Raw genomic sequence first — 26,107 nt, 5'->3', positions numbered from 1 at the left:
GTGTTCTTTTTTTGTAAAAGAAAATATTGTCAGTTTCTGTAACAAAAATACAATGGTCCTGAACTCGCTGCTGGTCCAGCATACAGATACACTGGCTTTGACAGCAGCCTCTCCTATTTGTTTGCAGCTCCATTCCAGGAGCAGGCCAATCTTGTGTACATTGATGATGACAATGCAATGCTGGAGGTAGATGACAAACAACAGCATTTCAGATGCTACAGAACCAAACAAATTGGAACACATCCCCCCTCAAAACAGTATTGGGCATACTACCTACTGTCAAGGACTGCACGTAAGTTTCCATTTACAGTGCAAGATGAGACTCAAAATTAGCAAAGTAGGTAAGTGAAAGGCGTCTTGAAAGGATAGCAAGAAGTGAATACTATGTTTATTATTAAAAAATGGAAATCTGTTCAAAAGATTGAAAGCGTCTTTTAACTAACCTGTATTCTTCCTATGTAAGTTAAAAAAAGTAGGTAGTTTTTTTACATGTACAGTATAACACAGTATCTTTCAAAGATGCAGTTGATCTGTAAGAAATTAAAATTCATGATCGTGCATAGAAGCATGTACAGTGATTAAAGTAGCTTTAATCACATGGTATCACGTTAACAAGGAAACTCCCAATAGACTTTAGGTCTTTACTAGTTTTTCTTGGAATCAGAAAGTGGCTCCTTTTTGAGAAAAGAAAGATTCAATGTTTCATGCGCCTGAAAGTTGCTCTCCTTTCTCTTTGAGAACTGTCCTTGGGAATGAAAACTCCTCACTCAGAAGGATGGACAGTGCTGCTCCAAAGGGTGGAATTTGTGGGAACATTTGAGTAGCTCAAAAAGAAAAAATCTGGTCTGCCAGAGCAGAGTAGCCAAAAATATAGGGAAAAAGTTACTGGATTTATGGCTTCCTGCACATGTAAAAAATGTATAGGGATCATTTTATATGTATGAAATAAGCTACCACCATAGGAGTGTTGTCCTTAGTTTGTCTGTGGCTGCAAGGGTTCTTTGACAGTAGTGATACAGATACACCTGGCAAGAGCAAAAGATGTCCTTCCCCTTGCACGTGGCACCTTCTGATCCCCCTGCAGTTACACAGCTTTCTCTCTTTTCCCTTCTGCTCACATCCATCTTTGCCTGCTCCCACAGAACAAATCCCTGCCTTTTTCATGCAAGATGTGCTGTTCTTGCAGCAGCAGCAGCACTGTCAAGAAAGCAACCAAAATAATAGTTGTACGAAAAGAAGTTGTATAATAGCTGTGCGAAGGTGATCTAAAATGTACCTCTTCAGTGGCAGTTGCCCCCTGCAAACAGCAAAATTTTATGAGCAGTTCTACAAGTTTTCACTGTTGAGATTTCATTTCACAAACACATTTTATCATGAGGAATAAAAAGTTGACAGGGCCATTGGTTTCATTTCATCGAAAAAGTCTGATTTAAAATGCTTTCCTTCAAATAAATGTGTTTCATAAACTTCAGCTGCCTGATTTCTCTTTACGTGTTGTCTATGTCAATGGCAAAAACTACATATGATTTACAAGGCTGGTGCCATGCTATATATTCCTCCGTGGTGTACTGGTTGTCAACTCCAAGGTCACAGCTTTATTAAAGGATCAAGATTTACAATAATGTTAGCAAGAGCATGAATGCCTTCACACACACCTTCCTGTAGTTTACTTCCCTGAGGTCATCTGCGCAATTTCTCCCCCTGCCAAAAGCTACTAATCGATAAATACTGCGGTCTCCCAAACAAAGTTCAAATGGACCTATCATGTTCCTTTAGCAATAAATCTTTGCTTTTGTTTAACACCTGCCTTCAAAGGACGTAACCCTCTTTACCTGCAGTAATTAAATTAACTTCACAGCAGCCTTATTTGGTGATTAAAAACTGCTCCCCTTTTACAGATTGAGAAATTGAGGCATAAGGACATGCTTTGCTGAAGTCATACAGGAAGACTGAAAAGACTTGGAAGGCCATCTCTGCCCTCTGCCAGCCTCTTGCGTGCTGAGGCTGAAGGCCATGCTGCCTCTCTCCCAACGACTAACACATTGGTTGCGTAGCATCTGAACTGAGGCTTCTGTAACTCCTCCTTTTAATGCACTGTCACGGCATGGATAGGGCACACCTGAAGCTGGCTATACAGCTGTGGTATAGTCCTAACTGACACAAAAACACACAAGAAGCATTCTGCAGGCTATTTACCACTTTAGGTGTAGTTCTGTGTCTTCTTCTGGCTGTACTTGCACTGTTGAAGAGGTTACTGCCACCAACTGCCGCTTGTTACCTGTCGTGCCTACTCAGATCTACCAGCCTGGCTTCCTACTTTATTTCAGGGAAGAAGATAATCAGTTAATCACTTTAAATAGTAGGTTGTTTGCCAGCCCATGAACAGCTCAACTAAACCTTAGCAGCCTTGAACAGAGCAGTGATGAGCACAGGGGAGCAGTAACCTCCGGAGCTAGCACAGCCACGGTTACAAGAGGACATCTTACTGCAACGCCTCAAATCCCAGGCCTGTCCTCTTCCGGGAGATCCCTGCCCACGGAGCTCTGCCTTTTCCACCAGATTTTCTCCCGACCTGAAGCATGGGCAGTAACTATCCCAGCCCGGGCAACTTAACTCTTACATTGGGCCCATCGCTTCGGATGTGCTTCCCTTCAGTGTTTCAGATCTGGTACTTAAAGGCATTCAAATTTTGCCTCCATGTGGTCTAAAAACAAGGTATTTAGGGCAGTCATTGGCTTTTGCTCTGCTGTCTCTGCTTTTGCTTAGGAAGATACTAGCATTTTTAGTTAACAGTAATTGCAATAGATCCTGAATAAGAGAACAGGGCCAGCATCCTTCACAGAATCACAGGATTGTTTGCTACTCATCCTCACCTGAAGAGAGAGGTGAGCTTCAGCTTCGTTTCCTGCAGTTCCCTCTCTCCCCTCCAAACCATGAGCCCAGATGGTGGCACGGGCATTGCCTTTTGCTGTCGATCACTGGCAGATACAAGCAGCAGCTCTGATGGACGTCTGAAGCCTAAATAGCTTTGAAATGCTGGAGGCATAGGTGAACCACAGGTCTCAGAAATCTCCCCACCTAGTGATTTCCTCTGAACATCTAGCAACGGTATAGACAGCGACAGCCCCCAGGAGGCAGGGAAAACGAAGGTGAAGGACCCATTTCTCCTCAGCCCTTGTCCCGCATCTTTGATATGGGGTGAGAGACCAGGCCTAGCCTGAATCTTAGTTTTATTAGGAACTAATATAATCTTGACAGATTAATATATTCTGGAAAAATATAATCTCTACAAATCCATTTGTTTTTAAAGTATTGCCAGCATTTTGTTTGTTGTTTACCTGCCAAGAGTTACGCTCAAAGGAGGTCAGTGCTAGATGCGCTTGACAGGTCCAAAGTCTTCCCTACCCGGAGAAATTTGTTGGCATTACTATTTCGCTATAACGATATTCTTATAATTACTTATTCCGGAAGAAAAGCGCACAGCCATACTGCTGAATTAAGATTTTGTCAGTATCACCCAGGAGGCCCAAATGTTACTAATACCACTAAAACTATTGCACAGAACTACCGCTGCCACCAGTCGATCTATAAATAAACGGGAAGCTGAGCAGAAACGGTGTCGTTATTGCCTTATTTGTGCAGAAGGTGGTCGTAAAAGCTTTCCTCCGATGTCGGGCCTGGGCCGGGGGCCGGCGCCGGGGCCCCGGGGCCGGAGCCCCGGCGCCCCGGCGCCCCGGCGCCGGCCCCCGGCCCCGGCGGGCACCGCGGCGCCCCCTAGCGGGCACGCGCTGAGGGGTGGGACCGTCCGCCGCCGCAGCGGCCCCCCCCCCCCCCCCCCGCCGGCGCCGGCGCCGGGCTCTCGGCCCTACCCGGCGGCGCCGCGGCCCCAGGCGCCTGCGGAAGGGGAGGTGCGCGGCGCCGGCACCCGCGGGCCCCAGGAGGGCGGTGGGGCCGGCGCAGAGCGGTAGGCGGAGCGGGGAAGCCTCCCGGGCAGGGCGGAGCGGAGGGAGGAGAGGCCGCCCCGCCGTGTCATAGCAGCCCCGCCGGGCCGGGAGGCGATCGCCATGGAAACCCAGGCCCCGGTCCCGCCCCTGCCTCCCGGGAGAGCGGCGGCGGGGCGTGGGTGCCGCCGGGAGCCCGGCCGGAGCTGCGGCTGGGCCGCTGGGAGGCGGCAGCCGCCGCCGCGGTGGCTCCCTCTCCGGGCACCGCCAGGTAGAGAGCGGGGCGGGGGCGCTTCCCGGGCCGGGGAGGGAGGGAGGGGCGGGGCGTGCGGCGCGCAGGCCGGGCCCGCTCCCCCACCCGCCTCCGCCGCAGCCCGGCCTCCCACCTGGTGCCAGGTGCCCACCCGCCATCTTCTCCCGGACCCCCGGCGCCCTCCGCCCCGCGCCGTGTCCCGCGGCCCGGGGCGGCCCGGGGCTGCCCGGCGGCGCCCCGCGGGAGCGGAGCTCAGCTCAGCGCGCCAGGGCGGGGCTTGTTTCTTGTCCCCGATCCACACGGAGAGGCCCTGACGTGTTGCCATGGCCGAGGGAGCCGCCGCGGCGGCAGCGGGCTTCAGCGAGGACGATTTTTACTGTCCCGTCTGCCAGGAGGTGTTCAAAACGCCTGTGAGGACTGCGAACTGCCAGCACGTGTGGGTATTCCTCCCTCCCGCGCCCCCCCGCCCCCTGCACAAGCCTTTACCTCGCCTCCTCCGGTTCTCTGGCTTTTCCTGCTCTGCCCCCCACGCCCCAGCGCACAGACCCTCGGCCTGGAGCCAGCCCCGCCGGGAGGCGGGACGCGCAGCGGGACCCGGGGAGCTTGTTACCGCCGGCCGCCCCCCGGGGCACGCCGCCGCCGAGAGCTGGCGTTAAGGCTTGCATGCGAAGTGCCGCCCCCGCCTGCCCTCGCCTCTTTCTTTTGTAGCGAATGAGGACCGGTCAGTTAGGAAAGCCACCACTCGAAGCAAGTCCCCGGTTGTCTGGTCGGTGGTGGCCGAGTTTCACAGCCGATGAAAACGTCTTGCACATCTAACCTAACTCGCGTTTTTAACTTTATAGTTTCCTGTTCGTTTTCAAACGAGGACCATAGCATAGTTGTTCTCTCTTTTCAGTTCATCTCTTCATAGTGGAAGAGTATGCATTTTTCAGAGGAACGTTTAATTACAAGGTGCTACTTTGCAGAAAAGCAAAATAGCTTTGGCAGTTGATACACGAGGAAAAGAAAGTGAGAGGAGAACTGCAAAAGCTGATGAACTGAAATCTTTGGAAACGCATGCTAAATGAAGCTTTGCAGTATTTTTGGCTCCGCTTAAGGACAATAAACAGGAGTTACTCCGATAAGATTTTCCAGTATCATGTGCCTGCTGCACCATTTAATATCTCATTAATGATCAATCTGGTGTACAGCTCAGGAATACTAGTCAGTAAATAGTAAGATCTTTACCTAAAGTGCATCGCCAGGTTCCCCTAATTTCCGTATGCTTCTTTGTAAGCACTATTATTTAATCTTGCTTATATTTATAAAGATTTGTATTCAGTAGACTATTACTCTAATGTGTGTATCTTTTTCCTAATAATCGCCAGCTCTCTTCAAGGACAAAGTATCTAACTCTCTTCACTTTGCTAACCTGTGTTTGTGGTAACTTTTTAATTTAGGTTTTGCAGGAAGTGCTTCTTGACAGCTATCAGAGAAAGTGGAACACATTGTCCTCTCTGCCGGGGGAGCGTGACTAAAAAAGAAAGAACATATCCCAAAAGGGCTCTAGATGTTGAGAACAGTATGAAGAAAGCTTCTGGGGGCTGTAGATGCTGTGAGAAGCAGGTAGAGTAAAACTTTACAAAAAGTTGGATAAATTTTTTCTTATTTTTGACCAGACACACTTTTACTGTGTGTTGTTCTTGTCTTGGAACTAAAGAGCCTGTAGCAGTTTGAACTTAGCTTTGTATGGCCTGTACATGTACTAGGCATGCAGTGCCTGCTAGGTATGCCTAACAGGTGTAAACTGAAAGAGGATCTTGTATTTTCTATAAGGACTTTTTAAGTGGAGTACCAGTTTTTTCCCCGAAACAATGCGAAAACTGGATATAGCTATAAAATTGGCAAAAGAAAAGTTAGACAAATGAAAATGGAAGTTGCAGGTATATGGAAAACCTCAGAAACTTTCACCATGGAAATGAAAGTGCTTAGAGCTACTGTAAAATTTAATTTAAAACCAAAAAATACAGGTTGATTACTCTCAGTGTACATACAATCATATGTAATTTCCCCCTGCCCCATCAGTCTGTTTATGTTCCCTTCGTTCCCTTTGTAAAGGGGTCATTATTTTCAGAACATTGGGTGAAATCTTGACCCACATTGAAATCAAGAGTAATCTCTCTTCTGATATAAATCGATGCAGGATTTCAGCCACACATTTTGATTACGTCGAATTGCATCAAATCCAGGCAGTTGTCTCCATGTTTGTTTTGTTTCGCTTGGGACTTAGTTCTGCCAATGTGAAGATTAGCACTAGTGGAAAGCTGAGCTGCTTGCTTTGTTCCACATGATTCATTAGGATGAAAAGCTAGGAGAAAGAAACAGTAACAAGTTGGTAAACTGGAAGGAAGAACCAAACAGATCCCCAGAAGAAGTTTAATGGAATTTAGGCACAGACGCACAAGATGTGATCTTGTTCAGCTTCTAAACCCGTAAGCACTTTCTGACAGTGCTGTTGGACCCAAAATTCTGATTTAGAGCATGTCCAGCACAGCTGTTTTCTGACAAATCTAAGCAACTCATCATCTTACCTTGCATTTAAGCTGGATAGGCAGCCTTAAGTTAGTGTTCATTCACCTTTTTTTTTTTTCCCCTTTTTTTATTTATCTCAAAGAGAAAAGTTATGTATTCTCAGAACACACTTAATGCAAAAAGATTTTGCTCTGCACAAGGTAACAGCAGGCCAGAGAAGACTGAAGGAGCAGTGGTGCTTATCCCATCCTCATGGCCCCTCTCTGTCGTAGCTCATCAGTTATTGATCCTGGATGTGGGAGATGTAGTTCCTGTGACTTTATTTCAGTTAAATGGAGTTTACTCGCATCTTTCACCCCTGAGAGAGCTCTCTCAGTTGCTTGGCTGTGGGGGTTTGGGGAGTGGGAATGTTCTCCAGTCTCACAGAGTGACAGAGGCTCTATGGAAAAAGGAATCGAAGATCTCCTGTTGGGGAAGGAAGTGTTCATGCTGAGAGGGGAGACACAAGTTCTGGTTTCTGCTGCATATGATGTCTAAATAATTCCTGCATGCATTGCTTTCTGTTGGCAGAATTATCTCTTCCTTCTATCCCTGGATTGTTTAGTATAATTTCAATAATTTGGCATTTCATTTACAGGTTAGATTTTCGTGGATGAGACAGCATTATAAAACGTGTAAGAAGTATCAGGATGAATATGGTGTTTCTTCTATTATTCCAAACTTACAGATTTCCCAAGATTCAACAGGGAACAGGTAATCAGGGTGTTTTATGTATAACAATGCATCATCTTCTTCCCCCACCCCCCAAGGAAAGTATTTTTTTTCCAGGGCATGCCTTCTTTTTGCAATAATTATTGTCCATATTTTTGTGCTTCAAAAATGACTGTGTTCCCAGGTCTTTTTCTTTACTCTTAGCAAACAGAAGAAAACCTTTCTACGTGATGGTTTGGAATGTCTTCTAGGGACTTTCCTAAAAAGTGTATAGTATTTGTAGCTTACTTTCATTGCCTTGACAGCATTTGACGAGCTTACTTTGTAACAGATTTCATAATATTTAGCCCCAGGGAAGTTTCCTTCTCTTTTTATTCCCTGCCCCCCCCCTTTTCTAAGTCTGTTTTAGTGGGTATCCTGTTTAAAAACATTACTGTGCAAGCTTTTGCTTTCTGATTGAATTTATTTTCAACTGATCTCTTCTGAAACATGTAAGGAACTCCAGTATGTTACACACCATAAAATACAAATGCCACTTACCATTTGTTTTTCAGGCAGTAAAGCTAAAGAACTTTCTTTTTCATACCTTTTCACTAATGTGTTTGGTTTGGTTGAGGATTTTTGCTTATTTTTGAAGACCTTTTTTTACATGTTAATTTCATAGAGCTTTATTATATATAGCCTGTCCTTTATTTACTTTCTTTTGACATCTATTTTCTATTTTTAGCAGACTGAACTTCTCTGTGTTTGGTTTTCAACCCATCACTATATTGAAAGCGGAACTTTAAGCTGTTACTAGAAATAGTTGCAGCAATGTTCCCGGAAAAATGACGGAGAAGATTATACTGAGTACTACTGAAAGGCATTTAAAGAATAATGCAGTCATCAGGCACAGTCAACATGGGTTCACAAAGGGAAAGTCCTGTTTAACTAATTTGATATCCTTCTACGATAAGGTCACCCACCCAGTGGATGAGGGGAAGGCAGTGGATGGAGTTTTTCTGGATTTTAGTAAGGCTTTTGATGCTGTCCCTCACAGCATCGTTCTGGACAAGTTGTCCATCTGTGGGATGAGCGTGTTCACGGGGCGCTAGGTGAAGAACTGGCTGAAGGGCAGGGCTCAAAGGGTTGTAGTGAATGGGGCTACATCTGGCTGGCGACCGGTCACCAGCGGTGTTCCTCAGGGCTCAATTCTAGGGCCAGATCTGTTCAATACATTTATCAACGATCTGGATGCAGGAGTTGAATGCACCATTAGCAAGTTTGCTGATGATACCAAATGGAGGTGCTGTTGACTCTCTTTAGGGACAAGAGGCCTTGGAGAAGGATCTAGATAGATGGGAGCATTGGGCTGTGATCAATGGGATGAAATTTAACAAGTCGAAATGCCGGATTCTGCACCTAGGACAGAGTAAGGCCGGGCACAAGTACAAACTGGGAGAGGAGTGACTGGAGAGCAGCCCTGCAGAAAGGGATCTGGGGGTGCTGGTCGACAGCAGGATCAATAGGAGTCAGCAGGGTGCCCTGGCAGCCAAGAGGGCAAACCGCATCCTGGGGTGCATCGAACACAGCATAACCAGCCGGTCAAAAGAGGTGATTATCCTGCTGTATTCAGCATTGGTGCCACCTCACCTTGAGTACTGTGTGCAGTTCTGGGCCCCACAATTGTAGAAGGATGTTCAGGTCCTTGAATGTGTCCAGAGGAGGAGGGCAACAAAGCTGGTGAAAGGGCTGGAAGGAATGTTCTATGAGGAGTGGCTAAGGACTTTGGGCTTGTCTAGCTTGGAGAAAAGGAGGCTGAGGGGCGACCTCATTGCTCTTTACAGCTTCCTGAGGAGGGGAAGTGGAGAGGGAGGTGCTGATCTCTTCTCCCTGGTATCCAGTGATAGGATGTGTGGGAATGGTTCAAAGTTGAACCAGGGGAGGTTCAGACCGGACATCAGGAAACATTTCTTTACCGAGAGGGTGGTTAAACACGGGAACAGGCTTCCTCAAGAGGTGGTCGATGCCCCAAGCCTGTCAGTGTTTAAGAGGCATTTGGACAATGCCCTTAATAACATGCTTTGACTTGGTCGGCCTTGAATCAGTCAAGCAGTTGGACCTACAACGATCATCTAGTCCCTTCCAACTGAACTAGTCTAGTCTAGTCTATTCTATGTTCCACCGAAGTGTCTGGATATTGTTATATCACTATTTATTGACTATGCCACAGTAGAATACCTGTGCTTATAATATTACAGAAGTACAAAAAATGTACCATGACCAGATTTGTGACTGTTAATATTCATGTTCTTAGGATGATCAGCATGTCTGAGCAGTTTCTTCTGGCTTAGCTAGAGGTGCATATATGGTCAAATTTACTTTCTAAAATGTTCCTGTCTGTCACTCTTACTGTAGGAAATAGTTTATTTTGTGCATAGCATAAGCAAACTTATCTTGCTGTAGTTGAAAGTTGCAAATTATTTGTGTAAACGCATGGCAGTTAAATGCCTATTTACATAGTCCTAAGTCAAAAAACTTAAAGTGCTACCTGTCTTACGTTCATGTTGTTCATAATGCCTTTTGAGCTACTTGGCTGTAATGTCCATTACTATTCTTATGGACTAAATGTCTGTTGTCTTATGTACCACTTTCCTATAAAGTTGTGTAGTATTTTCACCAAGGGTCACCATGGTAACTAAATACTGAGACGTATCAAAGGAAAAGTTGTGAGAGTTAAAATATGTGCCATTATATGTTTTGCCTTGAAATTCATGGGACTTAATGGATATTCCCCCCCCCCCCCCCGTTACTGTTAAACTTCTAAAAATTTTGATAGTGGAGTAAAATAATCTCAATTTTCTTTTTTTTTTTCTTCATTTAAAGTAGCAGGAGTGATGCAATATCTGATAATGGCGAGATGGCTAATAATCAAATACTTCAAGGAGAAACAAGGTAGGCTGCTTATTTTTCTATAGTTACTATTAATATAGATCCAGACAATCATAGTGCAAGCTTATACTAACTTGAAAAAGAACCCACAAACACCTACAACAAGTTGTATTGAAAAAACCCTGTAGTTTCTTCTACATTTGTATCTATACATTAGAATTTGTTTTTTTTCATTACTTTTACTGAAGGATTTGAACTAAAAGAATTTACCAGTAAGTAAGAACAGGGTGCAGTTGCAATTGGAACAAAAGAATTTTCTAAAGTCCAAGTCTCAGAAGAATGCGTTTAGGTGTACAAATAATAAATGTGCTTTAAAATTGCCATTTGGAAGTAGCAGTGGAACTCCATTAGATCCACTATTATGTCAGTGAGGGTGGGGGTTTTTTTTGTTGTTATGAAAATAAGGGAAAATAATGACAAGATAACAGATGAATTAAGCTTTCTGTAACGCTACTTCTAAAACTCTCTTTTCTGTTTAATACTGTGTATTTCTGTTTACAGTGGACATCCAACCTTCAAATGCCCCCTGTGTCAGGAAGCCAATTTTACCAGGCAACGTTTGCTGGATCACTGTAATAATAGACATCTTTATCAGATAGTTCCTGTAGTAAGTAGAGTTGCTTATATATGCTTCTTAAGCTACTTTCATTATAATTACATGAACAATTTTAAATGTGCAGTAGCTAGTCTATATCTGTAAAGATCACTGTGGTCTGAGAAAGACAATATGCTTAATGCAGTGCGTTATTTAACTTGAGGAGTGACTTTCATTTGAAAATGTTTCTTGTCCAGCTTCTTGCCGGTTCTAAGGCATTTCTGACTTAGCCGTCTCATTTATTTTGATGTGAAACAAACTCAGTTTTTGAGCCTGACACTCTTCTTCATTTTATAATTCAGAACTGTTTCTGTAGAATCCCATTTGTAACGTAACTATTGTTTCATGTGAAACCTACAGTTACTTGAAAAGTAATCTAAGGTAATCGAAGGGAGTGAAGGAGAAAAATCTGTTTGGTTTTTTGTTCTTTTCATCTGTATAGGGTGTGTTATTTTTTCTTTTGGCTTACTTGATCATCTCAATTGTATGAAAATCCTCCCAAACAATAAGGATGCAGTAATCACTTTGTTTTCTAAATTCTAAGCAACAGAAATTGACAAAAAGAGTGCCAGACAGATGTGATAGTCCCCCACTCCTAAGAGAAACACTTAAGAAATTTGGCAAGTTGAAATGTAATTTTTGAATGTTACACAATTGAGGAAAAGAACACTTAGAATTTTATGTGAACATCTTTACTGTATTTTGGTAGTGGATGAGTAATAGACTAGTTATTCCTGTAGAACGTCTTTAATGCATTCTGTATTACCAATAACTTTTTTTTTAATTCTTTCTCTTTCCCCTTCCCCTCCAAATTCAGATCTGTCCTATTTGTGTATCTCTTCCTTGGGCAGATACTAACCAGGTTACTAGAAATCTTGTTAGCCATCTAAATCTAAGACACCGGTTTGACTACGGAGAATTTGTGGTAAGCTTTTTCTTCTTTGATGTGTAGGGGAATAAATGGTAACTTCTTTCTATAAATAAAAATGCCAAATAAAAAATGTGTACCAAACTTGTTTGTGCTCTGGACATGCTATGTTCCTGCTCTGTACAGAACTCAGAAGCAGGCCTGTCTGTTCTTAAACTTTCTGTTATCAACATGAAGTGCTACCGGGAATAGGTTTTGTCAACAGTTAAGCTCTGCTCCAAACTGATGGCTTAAGTCTTTAGCTTAGTGTTCTCAATCTGAACTATTTATTCCTCCAGAACAGTTTATTACTGCTGCTTCTGGGGGAAACAAAATAGATGCTACTCTGTTTTATTGACATTTTTGACCTTTTATGGCAGAAATGGCTAAATCATAATTCTTAGGACTCAAAGTGCAGCTTGACTAGCTGGTATTGCTGCTACAGCCTCTATTCCAGTATGTTGCGAGTGAGGCTGCAATGTGAAAAAGAGATGTGTCATTAAATCATTGTTCTGGTTGCCTTCTTTCAGGCTCACTTTGAGTAAATGACCTTGGAGTAGATGCAGAACTACATACACAGATGTAGTCACTGGGTGGATCGTAAGTCAAGCCAACCAGTTGAATTCTGCATATGGGACCAGAGAGCTGGAAAGTTCGTGTTGTAGTTTCTACAGAGTTTGACAGGCTTTGGGGTACACTGCTTGAGCTTTGTGTGGGACGAGCACAGTATTTGAGGCATAGGCAGCCTCACTGGTTAAAGGTGGCAAAGATGATGCATGTTGTTCTTTGTGTTGAGTGATCTGTGACAAAGGCATGAAGAGCTAGGGGACTGGGCTCTTCAACATGACTGCATCTTGCATGTTTGAGGATGTAGAACTGGTGATTGGAATTCTGATTTGGGGAAGCTGTCAGAATTGCACTAAAAAGGTGCATTACTCTGGCGTATTAGCAACTTCAAAGACAGCTTTTCAAAAGTAGCAGGGTTAACCACCCATCTTTTGTGATACATGTTTGCTTTCTCATTTTAAGCAGTATATTCTCAACAATCTGTGATTACTGTTGTCTGGGGATCACATTTCGTTTCTATTAATGGAGGATGTTATGGCTGGTTGGAAGCCCTGTTATAAGAATTGCATGACACAGTCAGCTTTCCTGAGCTGGCTGTTCTGTAATGTAATTGAGCCAGGGAGAGAAGATGGACCCTTCTGTTTAATGAGCCTTGTCCCACTCATCTGATTCTTCTCCTGTCTCATGTATCTCTTGGTACTTGGTTAAATAAAAGATACTGTGCAACATAAACAAGCATCCAGTACACATAGAGATGGGGAGTCTTCATCTAGGTGCCAATTCCTGTGTAAAAATGTGGAAGATGAATGATTAAACTAAGGACTATGGTACATCTTGAGTATTTGTCCATTTTGATGATGTTTTCATTTTGTTTAGAATCTTCAGCTTGATGAAGAAGCCCAATACCAAAATGCAGTTCAAGAATCCTGTCATGTGAACTTTTAAAGTATAGCTCCCCTTCATCTTACTGATTATCTGAGAGAAAAATTACATTCATTCTATTGGTGATCTGAAGTGTATATTAATAAAAATGGTATTCAGTAACCACTTTTCAGGCTTAACTTTTTTCCACGCTTATAAGGACTTTTCATAAACAATTTTGCTGAAACTCGAACTTCACATCTTTACTGAGATCCATCCCTGTGGAATTAGGGACCTTTTTGGAACTTCTCATTGTTGTCTTGATTTTTCTCTAACTTTTACTACTCTGTTAGTTACATGGTTGCTTTTATTAATGTCAGATATTTTAATTCACCAAAACCAACTTTGAAAGTAGTATCTTTAGGAAGACATGCAAAGATGCTCTGTTGCACTGTTGAGTTTCTTTAAGTTCAGCTGTCATCTGCTAAGATATCTATGAGATGATAATTTTTTTCTCTCCTCCTGCCCGAGGACAAAGTTTTATTTGATGTCGTGATTTGTTTTTTTACCGTTACTATGTGAATGAAAATAACAGCAACTTAAGAAATAAAAGTATTTGTTTTCTATAGATCAACAAGGCAGAGCAGGTTTTTTTTCACCTTTCATTGAGAAAGAATGATGCCATTGCCTAGGAATAATTACATCTATTTTTTTCCCCTTTCGGAGCGTAACTGAAATAGGACGATTGCTTACTAAAGCGATGGGTGAGGAGTTTTGCCCTGTACTCCCAGCTACTAAGGAAGATGGTTCCCCGACATACTTTCTGAGCAATTCAAAATGACGTGCAAAAGGTATACTTTTTCGGTATATGACTGTGACCGGCTAGTTTTTCATTTTGTTGGAGCTTTTTAAGAACTTACATTGTTGCATGTGGAATTCATGTTTTGGTCTGTTCTGTCTTTCACGGAAGGCTGTGTAACTAGAGAACTGATTGGCTTCAGAGCTACCAACACTCAGAAATGAACTTGTTTATTTTGGTAAGACTGTTTAAAACTTGGACATCTCCTGCATCCAAAGGCTTTGAAAAAACAGCTGAGAAGAAAAACTTGCTCTAAAACAGTTACCAACATATTTTAAGAGTTCCTATTCTAGATTTCCACATTCCCAGCAAGACCGTCATTAAAAACAGAGGAAACAGCAATAACGCAATTTTGAATTTAAATGGAAAATCCATTTGTAAGAGAACTTCAAGGTCTTTCATTTAATACTAATGGGGAGAAGGGGAAAGCAAGCTGCACAGCTTATATTTTGTAGGTTTAAATAGTGACTGTTCTGAATCTATACCTTTTCGGACTGACTCTTCATCCTGTGTCACCATAGCCCATTGTCAAACTACTGTTCTTAATGGGTATTGTATACGTGGTGAAGAACATCCGCAGTAATTTTCCTAGTCTAGTTGGTGATTTATGTGTAATAATACCAGTTGTGCAGCCAAAGTACCATCTGCTTCTTGTACCCTGGCTCCCATTTGCTCTCCAAATACAGGTTTTGATTATTCTTTAAATACTGGGATATTTCATATTCCAAAACTGGTAAGGTTGAAATGCCTCATTCTGCCATGTAATGGTGGTTTCAGAACTGAATCTTAGTTCTAATATGTTGAGCGTTGGAACTAAAACACTATACACTATAACTTGACATTTCTATCTTCTGGTTTTTAAGAGTGTAAAACATCACTGAAGGCATAGCTGGCTGAAATACAGAGAAAGTTTGCTTTTTCAGAAATGTCTGAAGGTTATATTCTTTTTATAGCAACATGTCTTGCATTTTGTTACTGGCTTAATACGGTATTTAGGCAGCAGGCCATGCTTTGATCTTGTACTCTAACTTCCCTGTTTGCCCCCAATACTCTTGTCTGTGTATTCTCACTCATCTGTCAGCTCTAGGGCTTGTGTGACCACTTACTGAGTTGGAGTGGCTCACTGATCCAACTGAAAAGGTTGTTTGGATTTTTTACTTTCTCTTTTCCTCTCTAAAGCTGACTATGAAATAGTGCCCTTTGACAGAAAGGAATTTCAAGGTAGCCTGATGCTAAAGTTTTAGCTTTTTAAAATAAAAACGCATACTGTGGTGATTTTATTACTGCATACATTTCCTAAGGAATTTAATAGTTATATGTAAGTTTAGTTAACCTTTTTAGATTCAATAAAATATTTATATGATCTGGCAATAAATGCCTACAGCCAATACAGATTCAGAATGCCTCATGGACACTGGAACTAGTTATTTCTATTACCTGAACATACCTTGAGAATTGCAAATGAAATTACATCTATTTTAAAACTCTGGGAAACAAATTTTTCTATAGCAATAATTAGTTGTCACTCGATGCATAGTTGCTGAGCATTTTAGTCATGTTTAAATGTTGAGAGACTTGAATACACATTTTAAAGCAACAAATGTGTATAAATGCAATATAAAAAAACTTGCAGAATGTTTATCCTCTTTATTTGCATATGATAAAATCTGTATTGGCAGGTGCTGCCTTGTTTAAGATTTTATACTTCTAATATGAAGAGATTGCATCCAATACATTCACTAGGTAAGCGTTTAATGAAAATGAAACAATATTTAAATATGCTGCTGCTGGTCATGATCTTTCTCACTGAAACTCAGACATGCACAAAAAGCTGTGTATTTGTGATGGGTGATGCTTGTACTCGAAGCATGCAATCTTTACTAGAAGATTGCTGTTTAACAATGTTTTCATGTTCATGTTGCATTGTGTATGGTTTCAGTATGGTATATTATGTTTGAATTGTACCTTCTATTTTTTCTCCTATTAAAGTATTTTATTTTCTGTTTGTCTCTTTGTTGCATAATAAAGATGATCAGTCCCCTTGACGCTACTTCTTCCTTTCCAGATGCTTTCTAAACTTAAGTACATGGTCAGTTGTATGCCTTCACACTTTAAATGATTAGAATGGCGTGTATGCTGCTGGAACCGATGAATTGTGGCTCGTGATCCTCTCACGAGCTGACAAGTTACCTTATATCATGTCTTAAGATCTTTCCATGAGCAGAAAAGATGATAGGTTGGACAAAACTCATTCATGCTTCTTTTCTGCCTCCCATGTTCATATGTTGCTGTCCCATGTGATTTTAATAGAGAAATAACCTCCTAAAAGGAGAGAGAAAGAAGTATGTAACACTTGGGGCCAATAGCAAAACCTTGTTATTTAAAGGTAGATTTGCTAAGAAGAGGTAATGTTTTTCTGAGGAAAAAATTGTCAGTAAGTTTGGGCTGGTTGCGGTGTTGGACCAGCAAGGTGGCATCTAGATGATTTATCCTTCTGCCCTGTATTTCTGAGCTGAAAAAACCTTTGGTTATCTTTTGTGCTTTTACAGTCTAAGGACATACAGATGATAATACGGTTATGAAATTGAGTTAATGTCTTATTTTGAACGCTTGACATATAGCAAAAATATGTAAATTTACTTTTTATTAGTTTATTGTTCTTTCCCCTTAGAATGTCGTTTTCTGAGCTCTAAATGGATTGTTGTACCTCGTAAATCTGGTTATAAGCCCTTTGTTAGAGATTCCATTTAATTTTCTTTTACTATAGCAATGCATATTTCATTGTTTAGAGAGAATGCACTCAATGTGTTTAATTCTCATTGGCAGTATGTTGGTTATAGGATACGTGAGCTCTACAGAACTCTTTGTCCTGCTCCAGTCCTAAGCCAGGGCTTCATTCCCCGGGAAAGGGAGGGACTTTGTGCACCCAGATCATCTTCTGACAGGTAGTCAGGGCTAGAAGGTTTTCTGTATTTGGGAAGCATTCCTGTGTCCCTCTTTTTAGATGGGGCTTTTGAGTCAGGTGAGATTTGAACGCATGAGTGTCTGTGAGGACTCTGCTACAAAAAAGTACACCTAGTATGTTTTTTATATCTTTTGCTTTATGCTGAAACGGACACACTAATTCACGGACGCTTGTAAGAGATGTGCACTTTGCAATGTCTTGTAAACACCATGCCGTTTGTGAAATGGCTGCAGAACCTGGCAGCCAAGGTTGTTTTATTGCAGGCAAGCGGAGCTACAAGAATATCTGACAAAAGCATCTTCAGGGTTCTTTTAGAATTGGAGAAACTAGCAATGAAAGGGCACAAACACTACATAGTCTGTTCTCAGTGCAGTGTGCATTTAAACTTGCCCTAGATAATCAGGTTTCTTTTGTGTCCTGTTGCGGGTATGTTTGAAAACACGTAGGAGACAAAATTCAGGGCCTCTGCTATGATAGGGCTTTTCAATAATGTTAAAATTGCCACTTCCCAGTGAATTACCAGACTCTTACTAGGGTCAAAACATGGACTTTTTTTTCCCCACTCATGAGTAAAGTAGGTCTGTACGGTTTCTTACTCTCCTCAAACTGTAGTTCTGCTTTGGGAAGGACCAGTTTTCACCTCTTCATTTTCCAGCCCTAACCAGCCTTATTCTATCTGTAACATTTTCTTCTCTGCCCTGCCCCCCATATATCTCTGGTTTTGTGGACATGATCAGGAAAGAGCTAGGAAAGTAAGTTTTATGTTTATTTCCCCCCCCAAGCTGTTAGGAAATTGGGGGGGGGGGGGGGGAAAGGAAAAAGTCACCGCTGCCAAATGCATTCTGTGGAAAGCATCTAATTCCATTTTAAATCTTTGCCTTAAATCCTCTGTATACATTTAGGATGCATTCTTCAGCTTCACAAAGGTGCAGGTCATTTCCCAGGGCTTAGTGACAGAATACTGTTTTTATGAACTTGCTTAAGCTTATGAGGATGCTTAGTCACTGAGAAAAGTGTTCCTCACTATTACTTTACATTCTTTTTCTACTCTTGTGGTTTTTTCTCTTTTTTTCCTCTGTATGTATTTCCCTACAGCAATTCTCCGAAGTTTACTCTGTCTGTTTCCCTCCCACTCCCCTTTCTGTCTTTTAAAGTAATCAGCAATTAAATAGCTAAGATTATATTACTTAGCTACTAAGTATGGTCTCATATTCTGTATGTTTTATAAGCTCCTCTGGCTGTGCCCTCAATATCTTGGGGCTGATGTGAGCCTCAGGGGTAAATAGAGTAACTAAGAAACTCAGCATCAATAATTTCCAGAGTTTGCCTGCCATGTTTACTTCTATGGCTGGAGGAGTTTATATTTCTCAGAAAGTGTTTGCAGTTTGAAAGAATCTGAATGTCTTACCAGTCAGATTTTTTTTCTTTTTTGAATGCTAGAAGCATTTACTTTGTTTGTTTTCTTTGAGGGGAGGGTATTTTTTTTGGATTGGAGAGACCAGGATGATGATTAAAATCAAAAACATCTCAGACACCTGCTCTTTAACAGTAATAGGCACTTGTTTTTGAGAAAGCCTTGCATTAGGTTCTCTGTTTTTGCAGAAGACAGTAGGAAGATGGTGGCTTTTTTCTCCAGGGTAATGGCTGTGGCAGTAGTGTCACAGAAGGTGCGATTTATGTGCTACCTCAATTATGAGACTGCTCAACTTCAGTAGTTTCTCTCATGAATTCTTCTTTCATAATTCAAACCACAAGAGGGCACTGAATATTTTTGGGTTGTCTCTAAATAAGCATAGTATTTAAGGATGCTACTTCACGAAGTAGTTGTATTCTGAAACACTTTTAGATAGGGGATTTCTATCCAGATGTTTCATAAAATGTAATTAATCTTGTATATGTGTTATGGGTTAAGAGACTGACTGGGGTCATTCCAATCTACAGAAAGAATATTTCTAACTTGCTTTAAAACCTCAAACTTACAGATTTACTTGTGTGTTTTATCAGCTGTGGCAAGTAAGCTGTGTTCCCCCAGGACTGGGAAGGACTGAGCGCTCCCCAATTTGCGAGTGAACGTGAAGTGTGACGTGTTCATGCAAACTCCATTTGCTTGCAAGACTTTTCCTTCCCCAAAAGCGTTCTTTAGAGGTCGTCTTTAAAACTAAAGCGTTGTAGTGCACACAGGAGTCACACGGGGGCATCTGAGGACTGTTGCATTCTGTGATAATGAGCAATGGGGTTATTGCTGATTTTTGACTTCTTGCTTTCTGAAACTGCATGCATGTCAAAGGACCTCGCTGATTCCACCTGCTGCGGTGATGAGGTCCACCGGCTGCCAAGTACAGGTATGCTTCATTATCCCTTCGTATTATTTAGGTCTTTTAAGTTATTCTCTGGCAGCACATGCAATAGTTTGGGGTTGCTACGGGCCTCTGGAATGAAGAGAGAAATTCTCCCAGCTAAGGCTCATGCTCCATCATCTGAGAGAGAGCTAAGTATCCCTGGAGTATGCTTCTGTAGTGGCATGATACTTAGTGGCCAGCTACAGCCACTTTAGTAGCCACATACCAGTCACAGTTTGTTTCACGCTGTAATCTGATTCATATGTACCATAAAATAAGTTTGTGTAAAAACATGTCAGACATGATTCAGATTCCTGTGAAAGGGGGAGAAGTGTAATCCTATATAAGTAATTATTTAATTTATGAAAGATTGTTTTCTCACACAAAAGATAATGGTTAAAGGATGTGTCTGAAGTGGCAGTGGGCAGTAAGGAATGCAACACTATACACCCAAGCTTCTGCTGTTTGCTTTTTAACCTTGCTTTTTAATTTATGTGTAGCTAAGCAGTGGGAGAAAACTGAAGGTCTGCTTCATTTTCTTGATAACTCTTAATGAAAGCAAACATGTCTTGTTTGCTCCTCTGCAAGAAGATGGAACATTTGTGTTTGATATCAGTTGTAATTTTCACTTTCTTACATTATATTCCATATGACTCTTGCTAGGTTTGTAAACATTGGAGTTTCCTAACTTGAAACACTTAGGTGTTCAACTCGAAACATTTTGCGTTTGATTGAGAGTCTCTTATCTTGCAGGTTTATCTGACAGCCCTCATCTTCATTGGTGCTTTTGCCTCATCAGCCAAGGAGATACTATTGCAGTGTTATCCCCATTTGGGAGATTAACTGAAAAAGTGAAACTAATATGTGCAAGGTAATGCAGGAAGTTTGAGACAAGGCAAGGAACAATATGCTGAGAATAATACACCGTTTGAATATCCTCCTACTCTTTAACGTTTGGTCTATAAGCACTGATAAGTGAGCTACGTAATGCTCTACAAGCCAGCACTTTTCAAGATTATTGAATGAATTCGTATCACTTGCAGTTGACATTGAAACTCATGATCAGCCAGGTTCCACCCAAATGTCAACAAGCAGCCATGAATCACAGTCGTTCACTGAGCAGTATATGGATCGCAACATTATCAAAGCATCTGTACAATACAGAAGATAGACAAAACTATTCAAATAGGAAACTACCTACCAAAAACGCTAGAAAATATCTGTCTGTATAGAGCTATTTTTAATTGGTTTTATGGTTCTCTAGTTAGCTGACATTGCATTTTGAAATTAAGTTCCTTTGGCTTTTAAAAAGAGCATTCTTGTTCTCCTGTACTTCACTCATTTTTTCCAATCTCTCTGCCTCCATTACTGCCTCTTCCCGGATTATTATGCACAGACGTAGCTTTACGAAGAAGACTAAAGCAGGTGTTGCTTCCCATCTGTGTTGGACAATGCCTGATGAATGTTCCTTGTCGTGCAGCAAGACAGGGGATAAGCACGGCAGTGTTATTATTACCTGTGCTGCAGTAGTGCCCACCGGCAACAGTGCTACTGGGCAGACACAAAGAGATGGTGCCTGTCCAAGGGAACGCGCTGCCTGCTCCGTGGTGCTCCCCATCTGCCTGGTGCTAGCGAAGTGAACTCAGCAGGAGATCCAAGCGGTCACTGCAATAGATCTGCAGCAAGCTCCGCATCAAGTTCTGATGTCTTTCCTTTTCATTGCTTCTACTAGCAGCATGGGAGCATGTGGGTCTACGGGGAAAGAAATGTAATTGACTGGTAAAAGCTCAGATTTTGCAGGTGTCTCTTATAGTTACTCAGGGCTCATTAGATAGCTTAGCACCCATAAAAGTTGTGAAACATGTTCAAGGCAAAGAATTGCAAGAAAGGAAAAAGCAATCAACCGGCTAAAGACCAGCTCCTTCTGCTTTGTGTTTAATGTTTTTACTTTTCCTCAAATACAGAGCTTGTAGTCAGTACACTGATGGACTCTACCTGGAGATCAAAATGGTAATGGAAATAACATCCTCGAATTCCACAGGTCCCTGACTGTCAAGAAAGTACATGCATTACTTTTGGGTGTAATATGCCAAGTAACTGTATAATAAAGACAAGATCTAAGACTGCCATTCTTTTTGTACATCTGAAAATGCACACCATCTTTATTAATGCACTATCCTTTATTAATTAATCTCCAGTAATACTCAGTTATTTCTTACTGTGAGCCTCGGTCTTAGTAAGTGGCTATAGTGCTTTTCATCTTCGAAGAAAAATGCAAGGAGTCATGTAGCAAAACCCTTAAGAAAAATAGGCGGTAGGTATATTGCATGTAGCAAAACCCTTAAGAAAAATAAGGGGTAAGTATATTGCCTGAACATAGATAGTAAGTCAGTGATAAAGCAAGATGTTTGTCATTGTAGAGAATGTGGTCACAAAAGTAGATAAGCTCTGTAGAAAAGATCTTCCATGATTAGATAGAGAAAAAAACTTCCTTAAGACTGCCCATCTATTTATTACTTTCTCCTCAACATGTATTAAAAAAACATTTAGCTACTTCATGGGTGGCACTGAAATTTATGCCAAGAACTTCTGCCTTAAAAGTCCTGACATTCTGTTGTTCATCTATTGTTTAATTTTCTATTGTGTCTTGTTTTATTATACCAGATGCCTGGTTGAGGTGTCAAAGCTCTGAGTTTAATTAATTAAAAAGCAGTGTGAATTGGAGGAAAAATGTGTATAGGGACCGTATTTTACAATATTTAGCATATAAATTTGATGCCTTCTCTGTTTGGTGTCACTACATGCCAATTCCAACACCTTCTAGTGTTTTCTTTGGGTAACTCGCTTTTTAGCCAGTCCAGAGAGCAGCGATGGTCATGACACAGAGGTTCATACAGCCCTTCTTTACGACAGGAAAATCATCCTCCTGTCTCCCATTGTGAAGAGGTTGGTGTGAGGTCTCAGTGCTGGTTGATGCATCTTAGAAGTGGGGATGTGGGAACAGAGAGCAGATTGTCTTGATTAGTGCATGTAAAAGGGACTAAAGAAGTAGAAAAACGGGCTTTTAGGCTTTCTTCCAACACCAAGTAGTAAGAACAACACAAAAAACGTGCTATTTCTTTTGAGTTCATCATATTCCACCATCTCAAGAAAACACTTGTAAGGTACTGTAATCAAGCAATAACGGGCGCAGCCACACCAGTCTTTTAGTTTTGATCAGGAGTGTATTTTTTAAGCAAGTATCATCATCATTCCCACTTAGCATGCTTTAGTTCACGTCACAGAGCAGTTCTGGGGTGTCCAAATTGAATTCCTTTGGTCTGAAACTAAACCAGAGTATGTTCTTCAGGTCCCCGCCTGATGCAGTCTAGTTGCCGTCACTGACGTCCAGGTCCTTGGGATCAAATCAGAGCCAGTCTGAAGTTAACACCCTTTGAGACGTGTGCAGCATAGATGCCAGGTTTCTAACACCAAATGTTTCAGTGTACAGATCTGTTCCAGTTGGTTCGAAGTACTTGTTACTGTGGGCATAGCCAATCTAGCCTGGAGAGCCTCCAAAAGGAGAACTACCATCATCTCCCAGCAGCTGCAGGTGACAGCGTGCAGAATTCAGGGACTGCTGAACTTGCAGAAGAAATCTTGACAAAAGTGCTTTTCAACCTTCCAAACGTCACTGATTTGAGAACAATTGACACCACTGTTATTGGCGGGTTGAGGATTACAATACTTATTGTTACTTTTGTTGAAAAAACATTATAAAAACAACAATATCCACAACTGCTACTTCTCAATGGATCAGCAATGAAATAAGCGTGGATTCGAGCGGCTAGAAATTGCTCAGGTGTCCTCATCACTTAGGAACAACCCGTTCTTTCTTATCAGCTCTGATACTTGGAATAGTATGAGAAATGTTATTAATTTTGATATAATCATTTGGGAGTCTGCATTTACAGTACAAAATCTGAATGCCATTTTTAGTTTTTATAACATTCTGACCAGGTAGTTGGTCTGGGAAAGTGAAACATCAGCCAAGTCTGATCATCCAGTTACCACAAGTACCTTCAGTTTAAGCGTAAGAACAAACTGTGGCAATTTCAGCACTCTCTGGCAGCTATTAAGTAGAAGGGACGACTGAAGTTGGAAGAAACTCAGACTCCAAAGAGTAACAGACAGCGGGGATAGTACAATGGTACTGACAATTTAAAATGCTTTTGTATGGAATTTTTAAATAGTCCAGAAGAATACCAGTATATGATTTACTGACAAATACAGTGTTTCACATTCATCAACAATAGAAATGGTGTTGGCTTTTCTAAAAGCAAGATACTGAAATTATGCTGCTGACAGATTTTTTTTTTTTTTTAGGTGCACGCGTTTCCTATTTTCACTTTCTACATATTTATTAACATATTAATGTCTTACCTGCTGGGAGTCTTGCTAGCTTTCAGTTGTTCAGAAGGTTTTACTGCCAGCTTTATTCACTGAATCACAGGATGGTTGAGGTGGGAAGGCACCTCTGGAGATCGCCTGGTCCAGTGCCCCTGCTTGCAGCAGTGTCACCTGCAGCAGGTTGCTCAGGGCTGTGTCTGGTTGCGTTTTGACTGTCTCCAAGGATGGAGACTCCACAACTTTCTCTTGGCAATTTGTTCCAGTGCTTAAAAACCCTTAGAATAAAAAAAGTTTTCTTATGTTTTAATGGAATTTCCTGTATTTCAATGTGTCCGTTTCCTCTGTATTTCCATTTTCTTGTGTCCATTTCATCCTGTATGTCAATTTGTGTCCAATACTTTTTCTCACAGCAATGCTTAAAAATAGTTAAAGAATATGTTAGCTATTGTAATATAGTAATGATGGACTTCACTTACTGGACAAGAAAAAGGTAGGTAAGTTAATTGTTGATGAAAGGACAAAGGTTTTGATTTACGACATTTACTATCTTAAATACCAAGTTGGTCTGAAATTCTGTCCCTACAACTGCTGACTGGATAACAACATGGGCTGGTTTTCTGTGCCTGCACTCCTAACTTCGCTGCTTCTTCAGGTGGTCTGGAGTCAGGTAAGGAAACAAAGAATGCATATTCTTTATATGATCGAGTAAGCAATGCAGCTTAAGATGAGTTTGAGAGGAAAAGACTTAAGTATGTTGCTTTTGCAAAATAAGAATTCCGTTGTCATCTGCATGAAAAAGAGAGAAAGATTTCTGTTTCCTCAGGGTCTTAGTGCTGCTATTTTCAATAGGTCTGGCTATGTGTGGGAAGAGCTTATCTTGCATTCCCCATCTAAGCAAAATGTCCACTAGTATTCAAAGTAATGTTACCAGAATAGCAAGTCTGGGGTTAGACTCAAGATAAGTATTAAAATTTATTTTGCTACTCCATATTTGAATGGAAATATGATTTTTTTTTGCTATAACACAATATAATTGATGTTGAAATTGATGCCTTTTTAGCCACTGGATATACTTGTAAATGACTGTTCTCTGTTCCTCCAATCCAGCTGAACTATTTAATGCCAAAAAAGTAACAGCTGAGATTTTGTATTTCCTGTCTTTTGTGGTGAAATGTAGCATTTTGCTCATCTTGTGATAATACATTGTAGAGGCCAGGAATTTTGGTGATACACAATATAATTAGTCTGGAGAACAAAAACCAGTAGGTTGTCGAAAGTTCATTTCAGCTGTTCATAGCTTCAGGGTAATCTATAGAGTGAGGTATTACTTATTGTGATGTTACTTAAGTGGAATAACATTATCAATTTTATGTTATGCAACTTAACTGTCTGATTCTATGACTCTAGCTCCAGTACCTCCCTGTGGCAGCTGTATCCTCTTCCTCTCCACTAACACATGCTCATACATCTCCCTAAGTCAAGAGCTCAACCTCATGTCCCCAGGTTTCCCACAGTCCTCCTGTATCCCCCGCTACCCCAACCTCACACTTCCCTTGTATATCCGCTGCCCATCATGATTACCTGTTCCTCTATTCCCAACCTTTTGGAAACTCAAGTCTCAGGCTTGTTTAGCTTCCTCTATAGGCCTTGGTAAGGCATGCAGACTGCTACTAACATCTACAAGCTATCACACATGGAACTGACTCGTAATAACCAGCTCCTGTGTGAGAGAGGGGCTTCTGATCACCAGGGCTAATTATTTTATTTCCATGTGCCTTATGGCCAGGAAGAGCTTCTGCCAATACTGAACAGTTATATAGTCTGGAGAAAACACAGATAAATTAGGGTGTCTCATCTAAACTGGTCGATTATACTGCATCTGAAGTTCATGGTGAGACAGGGAAATTTTCATTGGGTGATTTATCACATCCTTGAATAGATGTCCAAGCTAGGTGAGGTGGATCATCTTCTGGAGATGCCAGGGCATCATCATGGTGCCATACCTATTTTAGTGACAGATGAATTGTGTATGCAATTACTCATTTGTTTCTCCACTGATTACCGAGTGAGTCTACTTGCCTAGTTTTTATGTGATAAAATAGGCGAGATGTTTCCCACCCGTTCAAGATGCACCTGAATTATTTGCCAGTTAAATGTGCTCACAAGCCATGGTTTGACCAACCTTTAATGTAACTTAATTCACATAAACCATGTTGTTTGCCAAAGTTAGGGACTAATATTATAAATGCTCGGAATTTTTTGTGTGTGGAATTTTCTG

At 41.3% G+C, this 26,107-nt stretch overlaps 2 protein-coding genes across 4 annotated transcripts in view; both read left to right on the top strand.

Moving 5' to 3' along the window:
* Positions 1 to 4,412: 4,412 nt before the first annotated feature.
* Positions 4,413 to 16,181, top strand: RNF138 (ring finger protein 138). Of its 3 annotated transcripts, none has more exons than XM_076329784.1 (7): positions 4,413 to 4,630; positions 5,634 to 5,799; positions 7,343 to 7,458; positions 10,285 to 10,350; positions 10,849 to 10,954; positions 11,760 to 11,867; positions 13,293 to 16,181. In XM_076329784.1, the coding sequence occupies exons 1-7, from the start codon at positions 4,518 to 4,520 to the stop codon at positions 13,359 to 13,361; spliced, it is 744 nt and encodes a 247-aa protein (XP_076185899.1). In that variant the 5' UTR covers positions 4,413 to 4,517; the 3' UTR covers positions 13,362 to 16,181. The 3 variants fall into 3 exon arrangements, with proteins under 3 accessions (XP_076185899.1, XP_076185898.1, XP_076185900.1); XM_076329783.1 differs by having other exon boundaries at positions 10,282 to 10,350; XM_076329785.1 differs by lacking the exon at positions 13,293 to 16,181 and adding an exon at positions 12,380 to 13,280 and having other exon boundaries at positions 10,282 to 10,350.
* An 8,252-nt stretch (positions 16,182 to 24,433) lies between these two features.
* The window catches only part of MEP1B (meprin A subunit beta), a 28,467-nt gene continuing 26,793 nt past the window's right edge, over positions 24,434 to 26,107 (top strand). The window contains exon 1 of the mRNA XM_076328955.1: positions 24,434 to 24,496. Coding sequence (XP_076185070.1) covers positions 24,434 to 24,496 — 63 coding nt within the window. The remainder of the gene's footprint in view (positions 24,497 to 26,107) is intronic.

Source organism: Aptenodytes patagonicus, chromosome 2, assembly GCF_965638725.1.
Source record: "Aptenodytes patagonicus chromosome 2, bAptPat1.pri.cur, whole genome shotgun sequence".
Classification (NCBI taxonomy): Eukaryota; Metazoa; Chordata; class Aves; order Sphenisciformes; family Spheniscidae; genus Aptenodytes; species Aptenodytes patagonicus.
Note: the sequence above shows the minus strand (reverse complement) of the source record. Positions and strands in the feature narration are given on the sequence as shown.

What these genes read in the sequence shown, in the direction of transcription:
- RNF138 (XM_076329783.1), top strand. Translation starts at nt 4,518, where the DNA reads ATGGCCGAGGGAGCCGCCGCGGCGGCAGCGGGCTTCAGCGAGGACGAT. An exon ending in GTAGATGCTGTGAGAAGCAG is followed by an intron (nt 5,800 to 7,342) that starts GTAGAGTAAAAC and finishes TTTCATTTACAG; the next exon opens with GTTAGATTTTCGTGGATGAG. An exon ending in TTGACTACGGAGAATTTGTG is followed by an intron (nt 11,868 to 13,292) that starts GTAAGCTTTTTC and finishes CATTTTGTTTAG; the next exon opens with AATCTTCAGCTTGATGAAGA.